Source organism: Hibiscus syriacus, unplaced genomic scaffold (genome assembly GCF_006381635.1).
Source record: "Hibiscus syriacus cultivar Baekdansim isolate YM2019G1 unplaced genomic scaffold, ASM638163v2 tig00111388_pilon, whole genome shotgun sequence".
In the NCBI taxonomy this organism is placed as follows: domain Eukaryota; kingdom Viridiplantae; phylum Streptophyta; class Magnoliopsida; order Malvales; family Malvaceae; genus Hibiscus; species Hibiscus syriacus.
Window position 1 is genome coordinate 107,091 of NW_024063076.1, and position 19,615 is coordinate 126,705.

The 19,615-nt window shown below is 34.1% G+C and overlaps 1 protein-coding gene and 1 pseudogene across 2 annotated transcripts in view; one reads left to right on the top strand and one right to left on the bottom strand.

The window, feature by feature from the left end:
* Positions 1-2,607: 2,607 nt before the first annotated feature.
* Positions 2,608-5,477, top strand: LOC120160034 (annotated as a pseudogene).
* A 160-nt stretch (positions 5,478-5,637) lies between these two features.
* LOC120160037 (selT-like protein) overlaps positions 5,638-19,615 on the bottom strand; it is a 28,290-nt gene continuing 14,312 nt past the window's right edge. The window contains exons 1-4 of one of the 2 annotated variants that reach the window (XM_039170505.1): positions 6,694-6,927; positions 6,545-6,618; positions 6,141-6,459; positions 5,638-5,867 (exon numbers count right to left, since the gene is read on the bottom strand). In XM_039170505.1, coding sequence (XP_039026436.1) covers positions 5,751-5,867; positions 6,141-6,443 — 420 coding nt within the window. In that variant the 5' untranslated portion in view covers positions 6,444-6,459; positions 6,545-6,618; positions 6,694-6,927 and the 3' untranslated portion in view covers positions 5,638-5,750. Of the gene's footprint in view, positions 5,868-6,140; positions 6,518-6,544; positions 6,619-6,693; positions 6,928-19,615 lie in introns of those variants that run through there. The other variant, XM_039170504.1, reaches the window with a different exon arrangement.

Below are 19,615 nucleotides of genomic sequence, written 5' to 3' on the forward strand. Positions count from 1 at the left end.
AGTTTAGAGACTAATTTCACAATACTTGTCAACTTAAAGAGTCATTTTGTGTTATAAGCATTACTGTTTAATTAGTTCCTATAGTAATAATGTTAATCAAACATTTCAATTTTAATATCATTAAAGTGTTTAATGCTATTTTAGCTTCTGAAGCGGTATATCATTATCATTTTGATACATGAAGTTTTTTTTAATACAATTTAACTCTGATTTTTCCAATTGTGATGTGTGTTATCTCAATCTACTTTTCATTATAAAAATCAATGCGACATTTTATAAATGTGTCACGTGACACAATATATATGAAATTTAAATAATTATACGAGGGATAAGCACACCAAGAGTATGATGCAAAAAGACTTTAAAAATGAAAAAATAAAAATAAAAAATGGAGTAGTTGTTAGGTTGAGGAAGAACAGTATTCAGTTGGCGAAACACAGGAGGGTAGGATCCGACGTTGCCCATTTCAAGCATGTTTGTAAATTGTATGTGTTCTTTGTTTTGGTTAAGAAGAGGTTAACGAGAGACAATATATAGAGAGGTGATGTTGGTGTTTGTAAATTGTATGTGTTCTTGTTTCCTCATTTGCCTGCCACTGCCGGGTCTGATGTGCTTATTATTATTATTTTTTTCTTTTTGAACGAAAAAGAAAGGTTAGGAGAACAAATTAGCCTTTAGTGTGTACATAAGGTGAACTATGAATATCTCTACGGGTTATCCGTACGTCTTCGACAGCCATGGATCTTTTTACAAACGAAAATTTGGTCGACAGATGATTTTTTTTTACAAATGTTGTGATTAAGATGTGATTTGAATTTTTTTTTTATGTTTGATAGTACTTTGTTTTTCGTTTTGCTGAAGTTGTCCGACTTTTTTTAAAGAATAATTTGAAGAAAAGAAATTAAAAAAAAAGTAGAGGAATTTGAAAAGTGAATGTAAAAGTTATATAAGTAGAAAAAATTAATTGAAAAATAATAAAATAAATTATACTGAACAATAGCTTATTGACATGTGCTACTTTTTATTTTTAAAATACATCATCGTTTAATTGAATGATTAAATTTATTGAATTAAATTAAAATTAATATCAAATTAATTGAATGTATAAGTAAAGAGGACTAAATATATAGTTATATCAATTTTATTAACTATTTCGTCGAATGTTAACGGCACGACTTGATTGACATCATTTAAATAGTTGAATGGTTTGGCTGACAAAACTTAAAAGATCAATGGTCACATTAGAATCTTTCTATAGTTAAGTGATAATGAGTGTAATTTACCCTTTATTTTAATTGGATAAGGTGAAGACACATACCACAATTTTATTGATTTTAATAAAATTATTAAAAAATATTTTTTTCAAAAATAATAGTGGCAAAAAATAAGAAAGAAACAATAGGTTTATAACCAACGGTGTAATTTGTCTTTATATAAAACACAAAATCTTTCTTTGACATGATATCAAAAAGGTATATAATGTTTGATTGAATAGTTAGTTTAATCTATATTTTTTTAAAGCATGTTAACTCTTAACGTTTTATTTTAGATCAAAATAATTTCTTCAATGGCGGAACACAAGAGGGGCTATGTCCCCAATTTTTTTAAAATTATAATTTAGACCTTAAAATTTGTAAAAAAAATTATTTTGTTTCCCCTCAAATTTTTAGAAATCTAGATTAAACTATAAATTTTTTTGATGTTAAATTCCCTCCCGTAATTTTTTTAAAAAAAATCTCATTAAACCTCTTGAAATTTAAAAAAAAAAATTAGTTAGACTATAATTTTTTGGAAAAAATTGTAAATTGAACCTCTCAAAAATTTTAAAAAAATTAATGTAAACCTTTGAACTTTTATAGTTTTAAGTTGTCCTCCAAACACTATCAGTTCCGCCATTAAATCTCTTTGTGGATAAAAATCGTTAATTAACAAAGGATGTAGTAAACCTACATAAAATCACACATAAATGTAATATTGTCGCATGTAGAAAGGAGGTAATATGGTATGAAAACATCTGTTTAGCTTTTGTAATCGTGAGATTTGATACCACAAGTTGTTTTTGTGATCTTAATTTTAATTCTCTTTTAGCTTGACATCGTTACCGAGGTTGGCAATGGTTGGATGCTACCACAAGTTTGTCGTTTCTTAGTCATATTTTCAACGTATTCCATTTTCCCAATTCCTTGTAACTTGTTTATGTCTGATCTGGCCTACTAATTTTGTTCTTTTTACAGTAATTGCTTAGTAAATGTTACTCAACTTAGGTAACAAGGAAAGTGAAAGATAGATGCCTCGAGACACATTCATGGAGTGCTTAACAGTTATTTCGGCAGCATCCGGATCCATTAAAAGTGATGACAGCAGTCTAGAAGAAAATCCTAATTAAAAAAATGGAGTCAACATGAGTATTTTTTTTTTTTTGCATTATGCGTTTTTCTTTCCACAAGGATAAGTTTAGCCAATGAGTATTGTCTTTTGCTGGTAAACATGAGTTCTGAAATCGGACACATGGCACAAACCTATCAGCTTTGTCTACCACGTCAGTAAATCCTACTCCGGTCGAACAAAACTCAATCTACCATGACACATAAATTCTGCAGAAAATACAGAATATCCACAATCTTTGGACCTAAAAACACATCTTTAATAAGTCTTTTAACATTCTTTTTCTTTTGTGAATGATACTTAACCAGCCATGTTCTGGTTTAGAAATTTTATCAAAATCTCGACAGCTACCAGAGCTAAGAGCCCCAACACCACAAATCTTATACTAACATCTTTATCCCATTTCAGCACCGCCTCCAACCAAACCCCAGTTGCGGCTGAGCCTTTAGGTCTTGGACCCACCAAGGCAGATGAGAAACCAAGGGTGGTGGTGTTAGGCTCGGGTTGGGCTGGTTGCAGGCTAATGAAAGGCTTGGATCCCAAGCTGTACGACATCGTTTGTGTTTCACCTAGGAATCACATGGTGTTTACTCCCCTATTGGCTTCGACTTGTGTTGGGACTCTCGAGTTCAGGTCCGTTGCCGAACCCATTGCCAGGATTCAACCCTCCGTTTCTACAGCACCTGGCTCCTATTTCTTTCTTGCTAATTGTACAGCTGTTAATGCCCACAGCCATGAGGTATGTGCAAATTGGTTAAAAATGGTTACTGTTGTTCGTTGGAAATGAGTTTTCAATTGCTTTAATCATGGAACGTTTTGGCTGGGCGTTGAAGGTGCATTGTGAGACTGTTACTGAAGGAGCTCAAACTTTGGAGCCGTGGAAATTCAAGATTTCGTATGATAAGTTGGTGATTGCATCAGGAGCCCAGGCATCTACTTTTGGAATCAATGGCGTTAAAGAACATGCAGTTTTTTTACGTGAAGTTCACCATGCTCAGGCAATTCGTAGGAAGCTTCTTCTTAACTTGATGCTTTCCGATGTGCCAGGTTAAAAGAAATGACAACTTTGGTGGTTTTTACCTTCTTTTTTTCACGGTGAAAACAAAGGCTTACTAGTTTGGTGCTTGAGGCAGGGATATCTGAAGAAGAGAAACGTAGATTCCTGCATTGTGTCGTTGTAGGAGGAGGTCCTACAGGGGTCGAATTTAGTGGTGAACTTAGTGATTTTATTGGGAAGGATGTTCACCAAAGATACACCCATGTAAAAGACTATATCCATGTTACACTGATTGAGGTTAGTTCCCAATCAAACTCGTCAGGAGTTGTTCTCTTAAGCTGATTTTCCAATTGTAATATAGAATACTTCTGTTTTGCCAGGCAAATGATATACTGTCTTCCTTTGATGATCGCCTCCGACGCTATGCAATCAAACAGTTAACAAAGGTGAAAAAAAATAAAGGGCCCATTGTTGTAAATATTATTTTTATTTTATTTTTAAAATTTTATTCATGTTTAATTTAGTAGTTTTTTCTCAGTCAGGAGTTCGTCTAGTTCGTGGAATCGTAAAGGACGTTAAACCTGAACATGTAATCCTTAGTGATGGTTCAGAGGTTCCTTATGGATTGCTAGTATGGTCAACCGGTGTCGGTCCTTCTCCTTTTGTAAACTCTCTTGGCCTTCCTAAATCTCATGGAGGAAGGTAAGCCACAATTTCAAAGTGAACTCTTTTAAAAGGAAAAAATTTGGTAAAATTGTAAACAGTTTTGGTTTTCATGGTAACAACTAAAAGGAATGATCCTACTTTACCTTGTATAATTGAGTTGATTTTAATTTTATGACTGACAGGATTGGCATTGATGAGTGGCTTCGAGTTCCCACAGTGCAAGATGTGTTTTTCAATTGGTGACTGCAGTGGGTTTCTGGAGAGTACTGGTAAACCAGTTCTTCCCGCTTTAGCACAGGTAAGTGTTAAGAATATGAATATATTGAATGGCATCAGTGATCAAAGAAAATGACGTTCTTTATGGAGGATCTGAGTTCAAGTAGTTGAATCTGCAAAGTGCTTTGTCAATTAGCAATGAAAAATTCTGAATATATACTATCTTGTAACACCTCATACAAATAAAAAAAAAAGTGTTAAAAGAAAGTCATAATATCAAAATTAGTCCCAATTGTTTACCAAAATGATCATTTTGGTCCCTATTCTTTTTTAAAAGATTTTCACCCCTAATGTTTTATTTTAGGATAAAAAGACCCATAACGTTTGACTGAATAGTCATTTTGACCTTTATTCTTTATTTCTAGAGCATTTTGGCACTCAACGTTTCATTTTAGGGTAAAAGACCCCTATTTTGGAGTGTTAACCGTTTGTTAATTATATGTTTCCATTCATAGATGGGTCTTTCTGTCCAAAAATAAAGCGTTGGGGGCCAAAAAGCTCCAAAAAATATGGACCAAAATGACCATTTTGGTAAACGTTGGGGGCTAATTTTGACATTGTGCCTTAAAGAATATACTCCTCACCTTTACTTAGCTATGAATTGGTGGTCAAAAGCAATATGGTGAACTTTCTTACTAGGTTTTCAGACCAGATGGTGTACATGATTGAGGCTTCAAAAAACTGTGGAGCTAAAGTTTTTTTCATGAACAGGTTGCAGAGCGACAGGGAAAATACTTGGCAAACCTACTGAACAAAATTGGTAAAGATGGCGGGGGACATGCTAACAGTGCTAAGGAATTAGACTTTGGGGATCCATTCGAGTACAAGCATCTAGGAAGCATGGCAACTGTTGGCAGATTCAAGGCTCTTGTTGACCTAAGACAGAGCAAGGTGATTTATTTATTTATTTGTTCATGTTTGGGAGCAATTAGTTTAGGTTATTTTAAAGAGACATCTATGATTGATTTTATAGGAGGCGAAAGGGGTATCTCTAGCAGGATTCTTCAGCTTCTTTATATGGCGCTCAGCATATCTAACACGGGTTGTTAGCTGGAGGAACAGATTCTATGTGCTTATTAACTGGCTTACTACGTCTGTGTTTGGTTGCGACATTAGCAGATTATAGATTCTAACTTTCTATCTGAGTTAACTTTGTTCAGTTGATCCAAATACTTGCACCCTATTCCATAAATAGTACTGTTGAATTTTTATGTAAACAAAATACCTATATAAAATTTAGCCTAATTGGAAAACTATCAAGCACCGATATTCTAGGCTGATAATGATTTTTTTTAATAAAATGGCTTCAATAAGTGCAATGAACAGTTCAGATAAAGCAATCTAAGTAATAACCAAAAAGAAACTCACACCTTGAACCGGTAAGGTCGAGTGCTTTCAATCCAACTGTGGCAGTCCAGCCACTGAGCTAAGACCACACTACTCCAAGGTTGCCCATCACTCTCGAATTAGCCAATGTTTTGCCGAAGAGATTTTTTAACTCGATCTCTCCTGGAAACCTTCCCTCCTTCAGCTTAGAGAAAACCTTTAATTTCAGAAAGTGAAAGAAGGTAAGCAACAAGAAACACCAATTCCTGCATCTAAAAAGGTAATTGAAAATTTGAGGAGATTCAACACTACTAGAATCTTCAAACAAAATATTAAGAGAAGCGTAACTTGTAATAATACCAGAACTGAATCTAAGGTTTTCTAACCAGCTAAAAAAACTCCATATATCAATTAAGCAATAAGAAACTGAGTTTTGGGTTCTAAAATGCTCAAGGACATTAGACATATTCATAGCAGAAAGGTCACTAACCAATTCACCATTGCAATAAACCTCGAAAGCACCAGAGCTTAGCAGAAAAGACTGCATGACATTGCCAAGAAGCCAAGCAGTTGCAATGGACCCAAACCTATTTGCACGCAAGGAATAATACCATGGGGACGGCGTCATAATCCCGATCATAGGAAATATCTGTTCACCCGCCATTACAATCCCTATAACTCCGAACTGGAAAACTGGAACCACTTTGGAAAGCAACCACTTAGGCAAAGGTGGTGGATAGTTATCAAGGATCATATCAATTCCAGGGAACTGGGTTTCCAGCATCTTCTTCATTGTCACGGCATTTCCCCTGAAAGTTTCCATCAATTACTTCTTTTTAATTCCTCCAAAAACATTATCGACTTTGACTATAAAAAGTGAGAATCAAGTGAAACCTGTAAGAGCATGAAGCGCAGAAATTGATATTCACGGTGCTGCCATAGCCGATTCATCCAATAGTGCTGGGTTTCTTCGAAAGAAAAAAATGGAAAAATCGAATGAGAAATTAAATTAATATAATTGATCAATGATTAAACTTACTTACCTGTAAAGGAATATCCAGGGTTTCAGGATTGAGATGAGGTTTGGGTAAGTGGGTATGATGGTGGTGGCACGGCTGTTTGGGCGGCGGAGGAGTGAAGAGGCTGAAGAGATCGGTGACGAAGAGGAAGAGAGGTAATCCTACGAGAAGGAGTTGGGCTCGATCCAATACGCTGGCGCGAAAAACCAATGAGAGATTGGGAACTTATTGAGAGTAAAGAGAAGATGGGAAGTTAATAAGCTACGAAACTAACAACACTGTCCGTTTTTAGATCGAAACTCGTTTTACCTTTTATTAATGTGTCATATTATTAAATTAATAAAAATTACCGCAACATCGATTACAATGTAATCATTAATAATTTAAAGGGTAAACTACTTCAATTACCATTTACTTTTAAGTTCGAGCTCGTTTATACCACTAGCGTTTTAATTTTGTTAATTTTAGCATTGATAATTATGTTTAACTGTAATTATGTCAATCCGTCGTTAATCTATTAATGGGATGATGACATGGTATCTATATTCCGTAATGGAAATGACTTGGGTCCCTCACCAAAACGACGTTGTTTTGGCACGACCGTTTTGATGCTAAAAAAACTCAAAACCATATTATTTTATTGATGGAAAAAATATTTTCTATAAGATTCAAACCATAAACCATTAGGAACCAAAGCTAAACACCTAGCCACTATACCAACTCAAGAACTTGTTATTGGTCTAACAAAACTATTATAAATATTAAATGACAGTTTAAATTTTTAATTTTTGCAAACAGACTAATAGTCTCATTTCTTTCTTCCTCAACAAAACCCTAAAAAAATTGAGTTTCTAATCAGATTGACGGAATTAGCCAAAAGGTGTGGTCCCTTGATGTACCTACAACTTGTTGATCACTCTAGTCATACATAATGCTTAACTAATAATTAGGGACCTCATTGAGGCCTTTAGAGTGGGAAGGTAACACTTTTTGTGCATAAAATAAGACACTTTTGAGCGTCAGTATCGATATTGGAGGAACAATACCGATATTGTTCTTCAAATATGTAGAAATAAGAAGATTTTTAAACAATGATATCGATACTATCGAAAGTATTAACAAAGCTAAACAAATGGTTGTACGACTTTTAGCATACGCATTGTTGCTCAGCAATATCAATGCTATCAAAAGTGTATAGCAAATCAATCAACTATGTTTCTAGAAAATTAATCAAAATACCATACCTTTAATTACTACTATTTCTAATAGTAATCATAAAGCAAATAGCACATAACAGTAATAGGAAAACAAAAAATAAAGTAATCAATCCAAACTATCATCTACAAAGTTTTAAAAACAACCAAAGTTTCTCCCTCTCTAAAACGGTAAGCTTCGGATGGTGATATGCTGGCTACCAATGCTATTCAGCGAGCTCTCCTTTTCTTGCAGTAGTCCCTGGCAAGTGGCTTAAGCTTCCATGGCATATGACGGAATAAAGTGGAAATGAGTACTTTTTAAAATGGTTTTCCAAAATCCTCATTAGCTTGCAAAGTACTCCCATTTATAGTCTTGAGGAATTTTTCATCCTCCAATGGAATGATTTCACGTTTCAACTGGTTTCCAACCCATTAACAACTGCCCAAGTGAGCTGTCGCATTCCAGAAAGTTCTCCTAACCGTTTGGTGATTCATCGGCTGCTGCATCATCTCCTATAATGCTACAACATCAGTGTAACAATTTTGTAGCAATCAAATTCAAATTCAGCCCTAGACAACCCATTAAATTCTCAACATGCAAAATATGTAAAATTAAACAAATATGCTCCTCAAGTAAATTTAGGTGAGAAAGGCTACTAAAGATAACTTTTTTGGAGAGTTATCAATGATGGTGAGTCGAGGGATCATTTGTTTATGGGGTGTTCCTTTGCAAGTGGATTTTAGAGGAAGCTGTTGCAACTTTGTTGTTTGCATGCAGGGCAGTATGACTGGGATGTTAGAGTATGCCCAAAGAACAATCATATGATGATTGTAATAATACTTTTATTTACCAATTTTATTGAATAAATTCATTACCGCTATTATTTTTAGTTATATATATGTGTTTAACATAAAGTGGAAGATAATAAAGTCCATATAATGACATAATTGTTATTAATAAAAGATCCCTAGTCAAGTATTATTATGGGCATGGACAATAATAATATGCTTAAGACTAACATGTTATTGATTGATGACAACGAGTTGTCATTGACATAGAGATGTCAGAATTGATACATGATTATATTGTTAGAGAACAATGTATTGGATTGACCCACCATGAGCATATGTCTTGGATTATTATGTGACAGTCATAACATTGCTCATGGTGATGACTATATGTATGATCCTCAGACTTGAGATCAATACTATCCCAACATATATTGTTGTATGTTTTGATGCAGCTAAACAAGCTCCATAACTGGTTGCTCTATAAAGACTGTTATTGAATATATCTCAATATATGTAGTGGGTGTGTATGATTAAGATAGGATTTGCCCTTCCTACATAATAGGAAATATATATCACAGGCCACTTGATTGAGTAAGACTGGAAACGCATGGCCATGCTCGAATAAGTTGATATGAGATATCATAAACTATTCGTTAATTAAAGTCTACTCTAGATATCAAGAAACAATAGATAGGCTATACAAGTGTGACTATTCCAAGACTTGTGCATATTCTAGATATAAAGGACATAAGGATGTAATACATAAAAGAGTTAATCACCAAGATGATATGTCGAATCATATTTTTTTGTAACTTAGGTGACAATGACATATTGCTAGATGTCACTCATTGTATGTAATATTAGAATTGTTCTAATAATTGCTGCTAACGTTACAAGAACCTACAGGGTCACACCCTAGGATTGAAACGAGCAAAGATGTACAATTTGTTGTATGTTACTAAAAATATATATCTAGAGTTAATTAAATATATGTTTTAATAATCCTGAATATTTAATTTCAATTAATTAAATATAGATTTAATTAATTTGAAATAATAAAATCTCTAATATGATTAGGGTAACTTGGATATAAATGGATTATTAAATTCCAATTAATTAAATATAGATTTAATTAATTTGAAATAATAAAACCCTAATATGATTAGGGTAACTTGGCCATAAAAGGGTGTGCTAGGTCTAGCAGTCGTTTTAGAACACACACAAAACCTTAAGTCGTTTTTCTCTCAAAACGGTTTTGGGAAGAAAATTATTGCTCTCAATCAGGTGAACTGAGTAGAGGCCGAGACGTGATTTCGTGGAGGCTTACGATTCGAACCGATCTACACCACCAGCATTCACTGTTATCCTTGCTGTTTTTCAAGGAACCCGTTGTGAGTATTCGCATCCCTTCCTCCCAATTTCAGTTTTTCGTACTTGGATCGCTGGTGAGACCGTCGAATTTTGTTTCCGCTGCGCCATGGGGTGCGTCAACGGTCCCAACATGGGAAGCTGCTGTAAGTTGGGCTATTGGTAGCTTAAAGGATAAGTCTCTTATTGTTAGTATACTAAAGCAAGATCGGGCGAGTTTTTTATACTATATTTGGGAGAAGCGTAATTGTAGGCTATTTAGGGAGGATATTGGTCCAGTTGAGGAGATTGTCAATTATATTAGGGATGTGATAGGCATTCGGTTGCTGCCTTGCTATGTTAATAGGTCTGATGGAGTTCATTCCAGGCTATGCGTTGTTTGGGAGATTTAGTTGATCCCTCATTTAAGTTTGTCGTTACAGCTTGGTTGTATTCTTTGGATTAATGAAACTTGAATTATTAAAAAAAAACATGTTAAAGTCTATATAAAATAGAGTTAAACTATTCAAATATCACTTAATTTTTAGGATATTTTTAATTTAATAAAAAATATTATAATCTGAGTCGTTAAAACTTTTAGCACACTATTAATTTAGTAACGGTTGTTATATTTCTTTCTTTTAATCACCATTATTTAATTTTCTAATCAAAATCAAACCTCTACGATATCTTTGTTTGTTTCACAAGAGACGAGATTAGGCGGTTTATATAGTTTCATAATGTGGGTAAATTTAGTAAAATGTTTAATATTTTCGAACCATTTCAGTAAATAAGACGAGGAATATCGGAGTTTCTCCCATCTTTTTATCAATATCTTAAAATAGACATAAATTTACATTTTTTTAAAGAATCTAAATTATGGCTGTCCCTTGTTCCCATATATATGGGGTAAGGGGGAGGTAAGATAGTAGGCTGCCCCCAACACTAGGTTGAGAACAGCTTCCGTAGGAGACCTCCAAATTATGAAATGTCCTCCATGGGACTCGATCCCACGACCTCAAGGTTAAGAACCTTGTGCTCTACCAACTGAGCTGGATGGTCATTTCTTAAAGAATCTAAATTAGATGAGATGAATTGTATCAGTATTTAAAATATCGGCGAATCAGTAGTGTTTAATCTTGTTAGGCTTCTTGGTGATTCGTCTTCCCAATGCCAAGCTTCTATTCTCAGTATTCAATACCATGCTCCAAGTGGAAACAATAGTCAACTGTGCTAATTAAAATCGAATTGTATCAGACCATTGGTTGACCTTCTTCATGACGAAGATACCTTTGTTCAAATTGCTGCAATTGAGGCACTATTATCTTACAAGAGAGCACGTAAGTTCAGCAGTCATCCAACTTTTTACAGAAATTTGCCCTGGGATACTTTAAGAGAGGGTATTGCCAATGGATGTCCCTGCTGAAAGATGGATCGAGAGGGAGGGACGGCTGGGACATAAAATATATTTACACATTTTAAATTCTAATATAATTTATTTATTTCCTTTATAATATGTTTTTGTCTTAATTTACCCTTGACCTAAAATCCTGGGTGTGTTGGGAAATAAACAAGTAATTTCCCTATAACCAGATTAGTGAGAATGCTAAATAAAAGCGGAAAAATAATACCTGAAATTGATAACGGAGTTTGGCCAATTATGCCTACGTCTCCAGACTACTGCAGATCTTTTACTAAAGAGAGAAAAATTACATGTATTTACAAAACACTCACAACTCACAAGAAAACTCTCTAAACTCTTTAGTATTGGGAGAAAGAAATGATTTGAGATGATTTTGAAACTAAATGTGTTAGGATATTTATAGTTGAAGCTTAAGAACTAATCTTGTAAATACCCTAAAGTACAGGGACTAAAGTTACAATTTTCCCATACCAAAAAATTCAACAAAATTAGACACTGAAATCGGTGCCATCTTTTTTTGACCCATTCAGTGGTGCCCCCTTCTTAACTTTCAAAAATCTCCCACTTGAAGACTGATTTTAATATGTTTTCTCACCTCGATCAATGCAACAGTATTTCTGGTCTTGTTACTCTAGCATGCTAACTAAAGCTGAACACAACTTCAGTTTGTCCGTAGTCACCGTCTTTGTTAACATGTCTGCCATATTTTGAGCTCCACTAATCTTTTCAAGTTTCAAAATCCCATCTTCCAGAAGATACCGGATAAAATGATATCGCAATTGTATGTGCTTCGTCCTGGAATGAAAAGACGGATTCTTTGCTAGATGGATAGTACTTTGACTATCGCAATAAAAGACATTGTTTTCTTGTTTCTTGCCTAACTCTTCCAAGAAACTTTGGAGCCAAACCATCTCCTTGCTGGCTTCCGTAACAACGACATATTCTGTTTCAATTGTGGAGAGAGCAACTATCTTCTATAGTTGAGAAACCCAACTCACTGTAGTACCTCCTAGAGTATAGACATACCCTGTAGTGTTTATTCTGATGTCAACATTTTTGGCTAAGTTAGCATCTACATAGCCTATCAGTATCGTATCTCCACCTTTGAAACAAAGTGTTTTATTTGTAGTACCCCGTAGATATCTGAGGATCTATTTGACTTCTTCTAGTGTATCTTACCAGGATTATTCATGTACCTGCTAACAGCTCCCACTGCATGAGCAATATCTGGTCTAGTACAAACCATGGCACACATCAGACTTCCAATTGCTGAGGCATACGACACCTTCACCATGTGTGCACTTTCTTCCTCCGTCTTTAGCAACTGTTCTTTGGAGAGTCTAAAATGAACACCTAAAGGTGTACTTACTGGTTTAGCATCTTGCATGTTGAACCTGAAGAGTACTTTGTTGATGTACTCAGTCTGTGATAACATCGAAGTCCCCAACTTTGTGTCTCTCTTAATCCTTATCCCAAGAATCTGCTTTGCAGCACCCGAATCTTTCATTGCAAACTGCTTCGACAATATTTGCTTCAAGTTTATAATCTCTTGCATGTCTGAGCCTACAACAAGCATGTCATCAATCTACAACAATAAATAATGAAGCTATTGCCGAACTTCTTGATGTAGCTTTGCTTGGCATATGGTAAAATCATTGCTACTCATGAAGCTATCGAACTTCTTGTACCATTGTCTAAGAGTTTTTTTAAACCATACAAGCTCTTCTTCAACCTGCATACCAGGTTTTTCTTGTCTGCCTCTATGAATCCTTTTGGATGCCTCATATAGATTTCTTCCTCTAAATTACCATGAAGAAAAAAATTGTCTTTACATCTAACTGCTCAAGATGTAGATTCTCTGCAGCTACAATTTTAACACCAATATGATTGTAGACAGTTTTATGATTGGAGAGAAAATTTCATTGTAGTTAATACCTTCTTTTTGCTGAAAACCTTTGACAACCAATCTTGCTTTGTAGCATTTGCTCCCATCGTGCTCTTCTTTGATCTTGTAAACCACTTGTTATGGAGCGTTTTCTTGCCTGGTGGTAATTCAGCTAATTCCACGTTTGATTTGACATAAGCGAGTCCATCTCATCTTTCATGGAAGACTCCCACTTGACTGAATCCTCCACATGCATTGCTTTATCAAAGCACTCTGGTACACCAATGTCAGTCAGCAACAAGTAGTGCAAAGAAGGCAAGTAACGCTGGGTTGGTTTAGGAATTATGGAGGAGCATCTTAGTTCTGGTGTGCCTGGTTCTTCTTGAACTGCTTCAGGACTGAACTGAACATCATTTCCAGAAATCTCCTCAAACTCAGCAAATTCCTTTGTTTCAGCTTCGGTATTGGAGCTACTTGATTCTATTGTTGACATGTCTTTGTACATCACATTCTCATTGAAAATAACATCTCTGTTTCTGAAGATCTTTCGATTTTCGTAGTCCCAAAACTGGTAACCGAACTCATCGCCACCATAACCAGCAAAGACACATTTATTGAACTTAGCATCAAGTTTACTTCTTTAAGCAGAATTTATGTGTACATAAGAAATACAACCAAACGCTCTTAAGTGTGAAAGGTTTATTTCTTTTCTGCTCCAAACTTCCTCTGGTATTCCTCCATCCAAGGGAACTGAGGGCCCACGGTTGATCAGGTAAGTTGCAGTGTTGATAGCTTCAGCCCATAGCAATTTGGCAATCCGACATGTATCCTCATGCTTCTGGCACATTCATTCAGAGTTTTGTTCATGCGCTCTGCTAAGTCATTCTACTGTGGCGTCATGGGAAATGTTGTCTCCATCTTGATCCCATTGTTTGCGCAAAATTCTCTGAATTTACTATTTCTGTACTCTCCTTCATTATCAGACCTCAACCGCTTGACTTTCAAACCAATCTCATTTTCCACCATTGCCTTCCATTTTTTGAAGGTATCAAAGACTTATGATTTCTTCTTCAGAAAATAAACACATACTTTCCTTGTATAATCATCGATGAATGTGACATAATATAATGAGCCTGCAAGAGATGGAACTGGAGATGATCCCCATACATTAGTATGAACCAACCCTAATTTTTCTGCCTTGGGTGTCTTGCCGATCTTTGCAAAACTGACTTTCTTTTATTTGTCAAAGATGCAATCCTCACATAGTCCGACATCTATATTCTTTAGATCCGGAAGCTTCCCTTTTGACAAAAGTGTCTTCATCCCTTTCTCGCTCATATGGCAAAGTCTTTGGTGCCATAGGTTTGATTTTCCATCAGCATCTGCTACTATAATGATATTCTCCAAATTTGAGGTTACATAGAGAGTATCAATCTTCTTACCACGAGTAATGACGAGTGCTCCTTTGGTAATCTTCCATTCATAGCCTGAAAATTTTGTACTATATCCTTCTCCATCAAGCTGTCCTACAGAAGTCAAATTTCTTTTGAGGCCATGAATATGTCTCACTCCTTTCAATTTCCAGTTGGTCTGGTTTGGCATATTTAATCGAATGTCTCATTTTCTGACGATCTTCAAGGTTTCATCATCAGCTAGATGAACCTTCCAAAAATCACCACTGACATAGTTCTCCATGATTTCTTGGCATGGGGTGGAGTGGAAAGATACCCTTAAATCCAAGATCCATGATTCAATCAGACCGCTGATGCTTAGAATCATGGCATCACCTGTCTCTTCTGTCATGTTGACAGATTCCTGTGCGCCGATATATTTCTTCGATGCTCGACAATCTCTTTTAAAGTGACCCTTCTTGTCGCAATTATAACAGTTAAAATCTTTTTTTACCGTTCTTGATTTTTCCCTTCTAGATTTCGATCTGCCATGATTTGGATTTCTTTATGAAGTACTCCCTCTAGACTCCGTGTGCAAGGCTGAGGAGCTTGATGCTTCACCCGATTCTCTCCGTCGAATTTCTTCACTCAATACCAGATCCCGAACATCGTCGAATTTCAATTTACTATTTCCTGATAAGCTTCTGACTGTTGTAAAGGTAGCATTTCATCTGTCCGGTAGAGATGATAAGAGAATTAAAGCTCGAACTTCATCATCGAATTCAGATTCCATGGAACTCAACTGGGTTGTGATTGTGTTGAGTTTATTTAGGTTTGAGCCACAGATGCCCCTTCTGTCATCCGCAAATTGAATAATCGCCTCATCAAGTGAACTTTGTTTGAGGCCGATGGCTTCTCATACATACTAGAGAGAGCCGCCATAAGACCCGTCGTGGTCTTCTCCTTTGCTATGTTGAAAGCAACATTGCGGGATAACGTCAGTCGGATAACTCCGAAGGCTTGTCTGTCGAGAAGAGTCCAATCTTCATTCTTCATTCTTCATTCCCTCTGGTTGTTTTCCTGAGAGAGGTTGATATAGATTTTTCTGGTACAAAAAATCTTCAATCTGCATCTTCCAAAAGCAAAGTCTGCACTATCGAACTTCTCAATTTTTACCTTCTTTTCGTCTGCAGCCATCGCTCCCACTCGAAATTTTACTTTTGGATCGTTTCTGACAATTCTTGCGAATCACTGTGTATTAGAACACCTTCGTCGATAAATTCATATCGCCGACCAAATTTTACTATTCATGAAATTCACTATTCATGTGAATAGTAACCTCACAAAAAACTGAAATAAATTCACAACCAAAAGCTCTGATACCATATGTTGGGAAATAAACGAGTAACAAGTAATTTTCCTATAACGAGATTAGTGAGAATGCAAAATAAAAGCGAAAAAATAATACCCAAAATTAATAACGAAGTTCGGCCAATTATGCCTACGTCTCCAGACTGCTGCAGATCTTTTACTAAGGAGAAAAATTACAGGTGTTTACAAAACACTCACAACTCACAAGAAAACTCTCTAAACTCTTTAGTATTTGGGAGAAAGAAATGATTTGGGATGATTTTAAAGTTAAATAAGTTAGGGTATTTATAGTTGAAGATTAAGAACTAATCTTGTAAATACCCAAAAGTGTAGGGACTAAAGTTGCAATTTTTCTATGCCAAAAAATTCAACAAAATCACCCACCAAAATCGGTGCCCTTTTTTTTATCCATTCGACGGTGCCCCCTTCTTGACTTTCAATAGGGTGGTTCCTGGTCATACTTATAATTACTCAATCAATCACTGGTTAGAGCTTTGGTAGAAGCTATTGAGTATGGAAATGCTAATGCAAAAAGACATGCCCCGGATGCTCTTACCAACCTGAAACAGACATCAGGAGTAAGCAGAAAAGCCTTTTGTCAATCTCGGCAGCCGAGGTAGTAAGTAGCAATGAAAGATACTAATTATCTCTACTTTTTTCTGTCAACATTGCGTCTTGTTATAATGCTTCTTTTGTCTTCAAATTTTTTTCTTTATACGATGAATGAGTGGTGAAGGGAGTGAAAAATCTGGAGAAAAGAGTAGAGATGAACGAGACGCTTCTAGTGGTCGGAGGTTCCATTCGTACAACATTAACCGCAATGAGGTCAAGAATATATTGATGCGATGAACAAACTACGAATTTGAGTTTGAAATCTCTTTGGGGACTTGCTACTTGAGTGATTTCAATGAGGTTGCAAAGAGTGTTGTACCTCGGACCTTTTCCAGAAATCATGTTTCTGTTGTCATTCCTTAGTCAATCGTATAGTTTCTAAAAGTCTCTGAAGTTTTATATTACTCGTTTTGTTACAATCTTTTGGCACAACAACTGATAGGATCAGGTGATTTATAAAGTTAAATTTATTATTTGACAACTATATATGTTTAACACCATATTAAAGGTCCATATATAAATCATCGGATAAAACCGGAGGAGACTCTGAGTTTATCTCATGGTTCATTATTTTTTTCAGATTATTTATTCTCATTCTTTTTTACAAAGTTACTAATTACAATTCTTAATTTAAAAAATCTAAATTAAAAACAATGAATTATAAAAAATCATCTCAATCTTATTTCTCCCGTCAACAAAAATCAATATTGACGTGTACGCATTATACATACAACTCACTCTTGTTTTCCACTTTGGTTATGAAGGAATAAAAGGAAGTTTCTTCGGAGCATATTTTTCCATGTCATTAGTCGACAACATGGGGAAAAAGTAACATGTTTATAAAAGAGGAGGGAAAGCGAAACAAGTTGCCGGCCACACAGTTGAGTTGGCCATTTATCCGACATAGACCATCAAAACCAAGTGAATTTCCTCTATTTTCTTCACCCAGGTCTTTGCTTCCTTCCCTTTCTTGAATTAGTAAATGTCTTGAGCTTCGAAATCTTACCATTACCATTGGCTATGAATTGCAATAATTTTGCAGCGACTTTTCTGGCTAAAATGAAAAAAAATATATAAAGCAAATACATCCAACTAACCAAAGGCAAGGGGTATGTACAACCAGAGCACCTTAAGAACACAACCAATGGGGTTGGTTCAGGGAAAGAGTGCAACGTCTAGTCATTGTGCTGAGAAAGAAATATATGTTGTTGACAAAAAATAATATTTATGTTAAACTATTATTGGAATTAATTCTATTTATTTTAATATATAATATTAATTATTAATTATTATTATAATAATTTAATTAAATTTTCTATGATTTCTCATATGAAATACAATCGTGGAAGATAAATATAAAAAATAGATTTTTTTAAAATATAATCATATAAATAGTAAGAATTAAATCTAAAATAATATCAAGTGTTCTTAAATTATATTTAAAAAATAAAATAAAAATATTTGACAATGTATTAATCCCTTGTAGTGAAAATCCTAAATTAAAAAAGAAAGTACTAATAGTTAACTGATGTTTGTAAAATTCATATATATCTCCATAAAGATCATAAATTACATATAAAAAATTAATCAATTATTTTTAAGAAAAAACTAATGATAATTGAAGATTAAATGATACTATCAAAGTTTATAGTATCATTGTTAATTTATTTTGTTAATAAAAAATTCATAATAATATAAAATAAAATATTTAAAAGGTTAAGGTAATTTTATTAGTCGTATAGCCATTGTACAATTTGAATGGTTATTGAAATTTAAAATTTTAAAATATATATATAGACTAAAATTGATCAAATTAGACCATAAGACTAATAACAAAATTTGACCATTTGACAAACTAGTTTATCGTAACAAAAAAAATAATTATTATTGATGTCAATATTTATCACAACAAAAAAATAAAATTTTAAGTGACAAACAACTTTATTGTCCCAATAAATATTAAATAATAGTTATCACTTTATATATTATCATTATCATATATCGACAAGAAAAATAATTGTGTCAATTTGCATATTTTAATAGTGTCAAAATTTTTGTGACGGTAAAATTTGTATCACAATTATATACTTATAGTGAGAATTTAATTATGAAAAAAATATAGTTATCATAGTTATTACTATAACAGTGACGAAATAGAAATATATCACAATTATTTTTACTAATAGAGTCATACAAAATTTTTGTCGCCAAAAGTTTGATATTTGAGAAAAATTACTAATAGTTATCAATTTGCCAGTAAAAACCTTTACTCTTGTAGTGATACTTGTGACGTAATTTAAGACCGTCACAAGTATACCATTATAAAATGATAAACTTACCAGTGGAAAAAAATGTTATTATCACAATTATGAATAATGATAGAGACCACTTAATATGTTATAACTATTATATTATTTTTTATTTAAAAAATGTGATGTTAATTCAAACATTTTATTAGTGACTGAATACAAGTAGGACACAACTATTCACTTCAATAGTGATAAAAAATATTGTCATCATAAATCACCAACTAAGACTAGTAACAAACAATTATCGACACAAATGACTAACTAAGGCTAGTGACAAACAATTATCATCACAAATCACCAACTAAGATTAGTGACAAAATGTTTTCATCACAATTATGAATAATAATAGTGACTATGTAATACATTGTCACTATTACAATTTTTCCCGCGAAAATTAAGTTGTCATCAATTCGACCATTCTGTTAGTGACCAATTGATAACGATAATTTGCTTTGGTCACAATAAAACACTATTAGTGACAAATTACTTGTGATGGACTTCAAATTTGTCACAATTATTATTTAAAGAGTGACAAAATAAAAATAAATCACAATTACTTATTTCAAAGGTGATAAAAATAATTTTCATCATTAATAACATACTGACGAAAATTTTTAGTG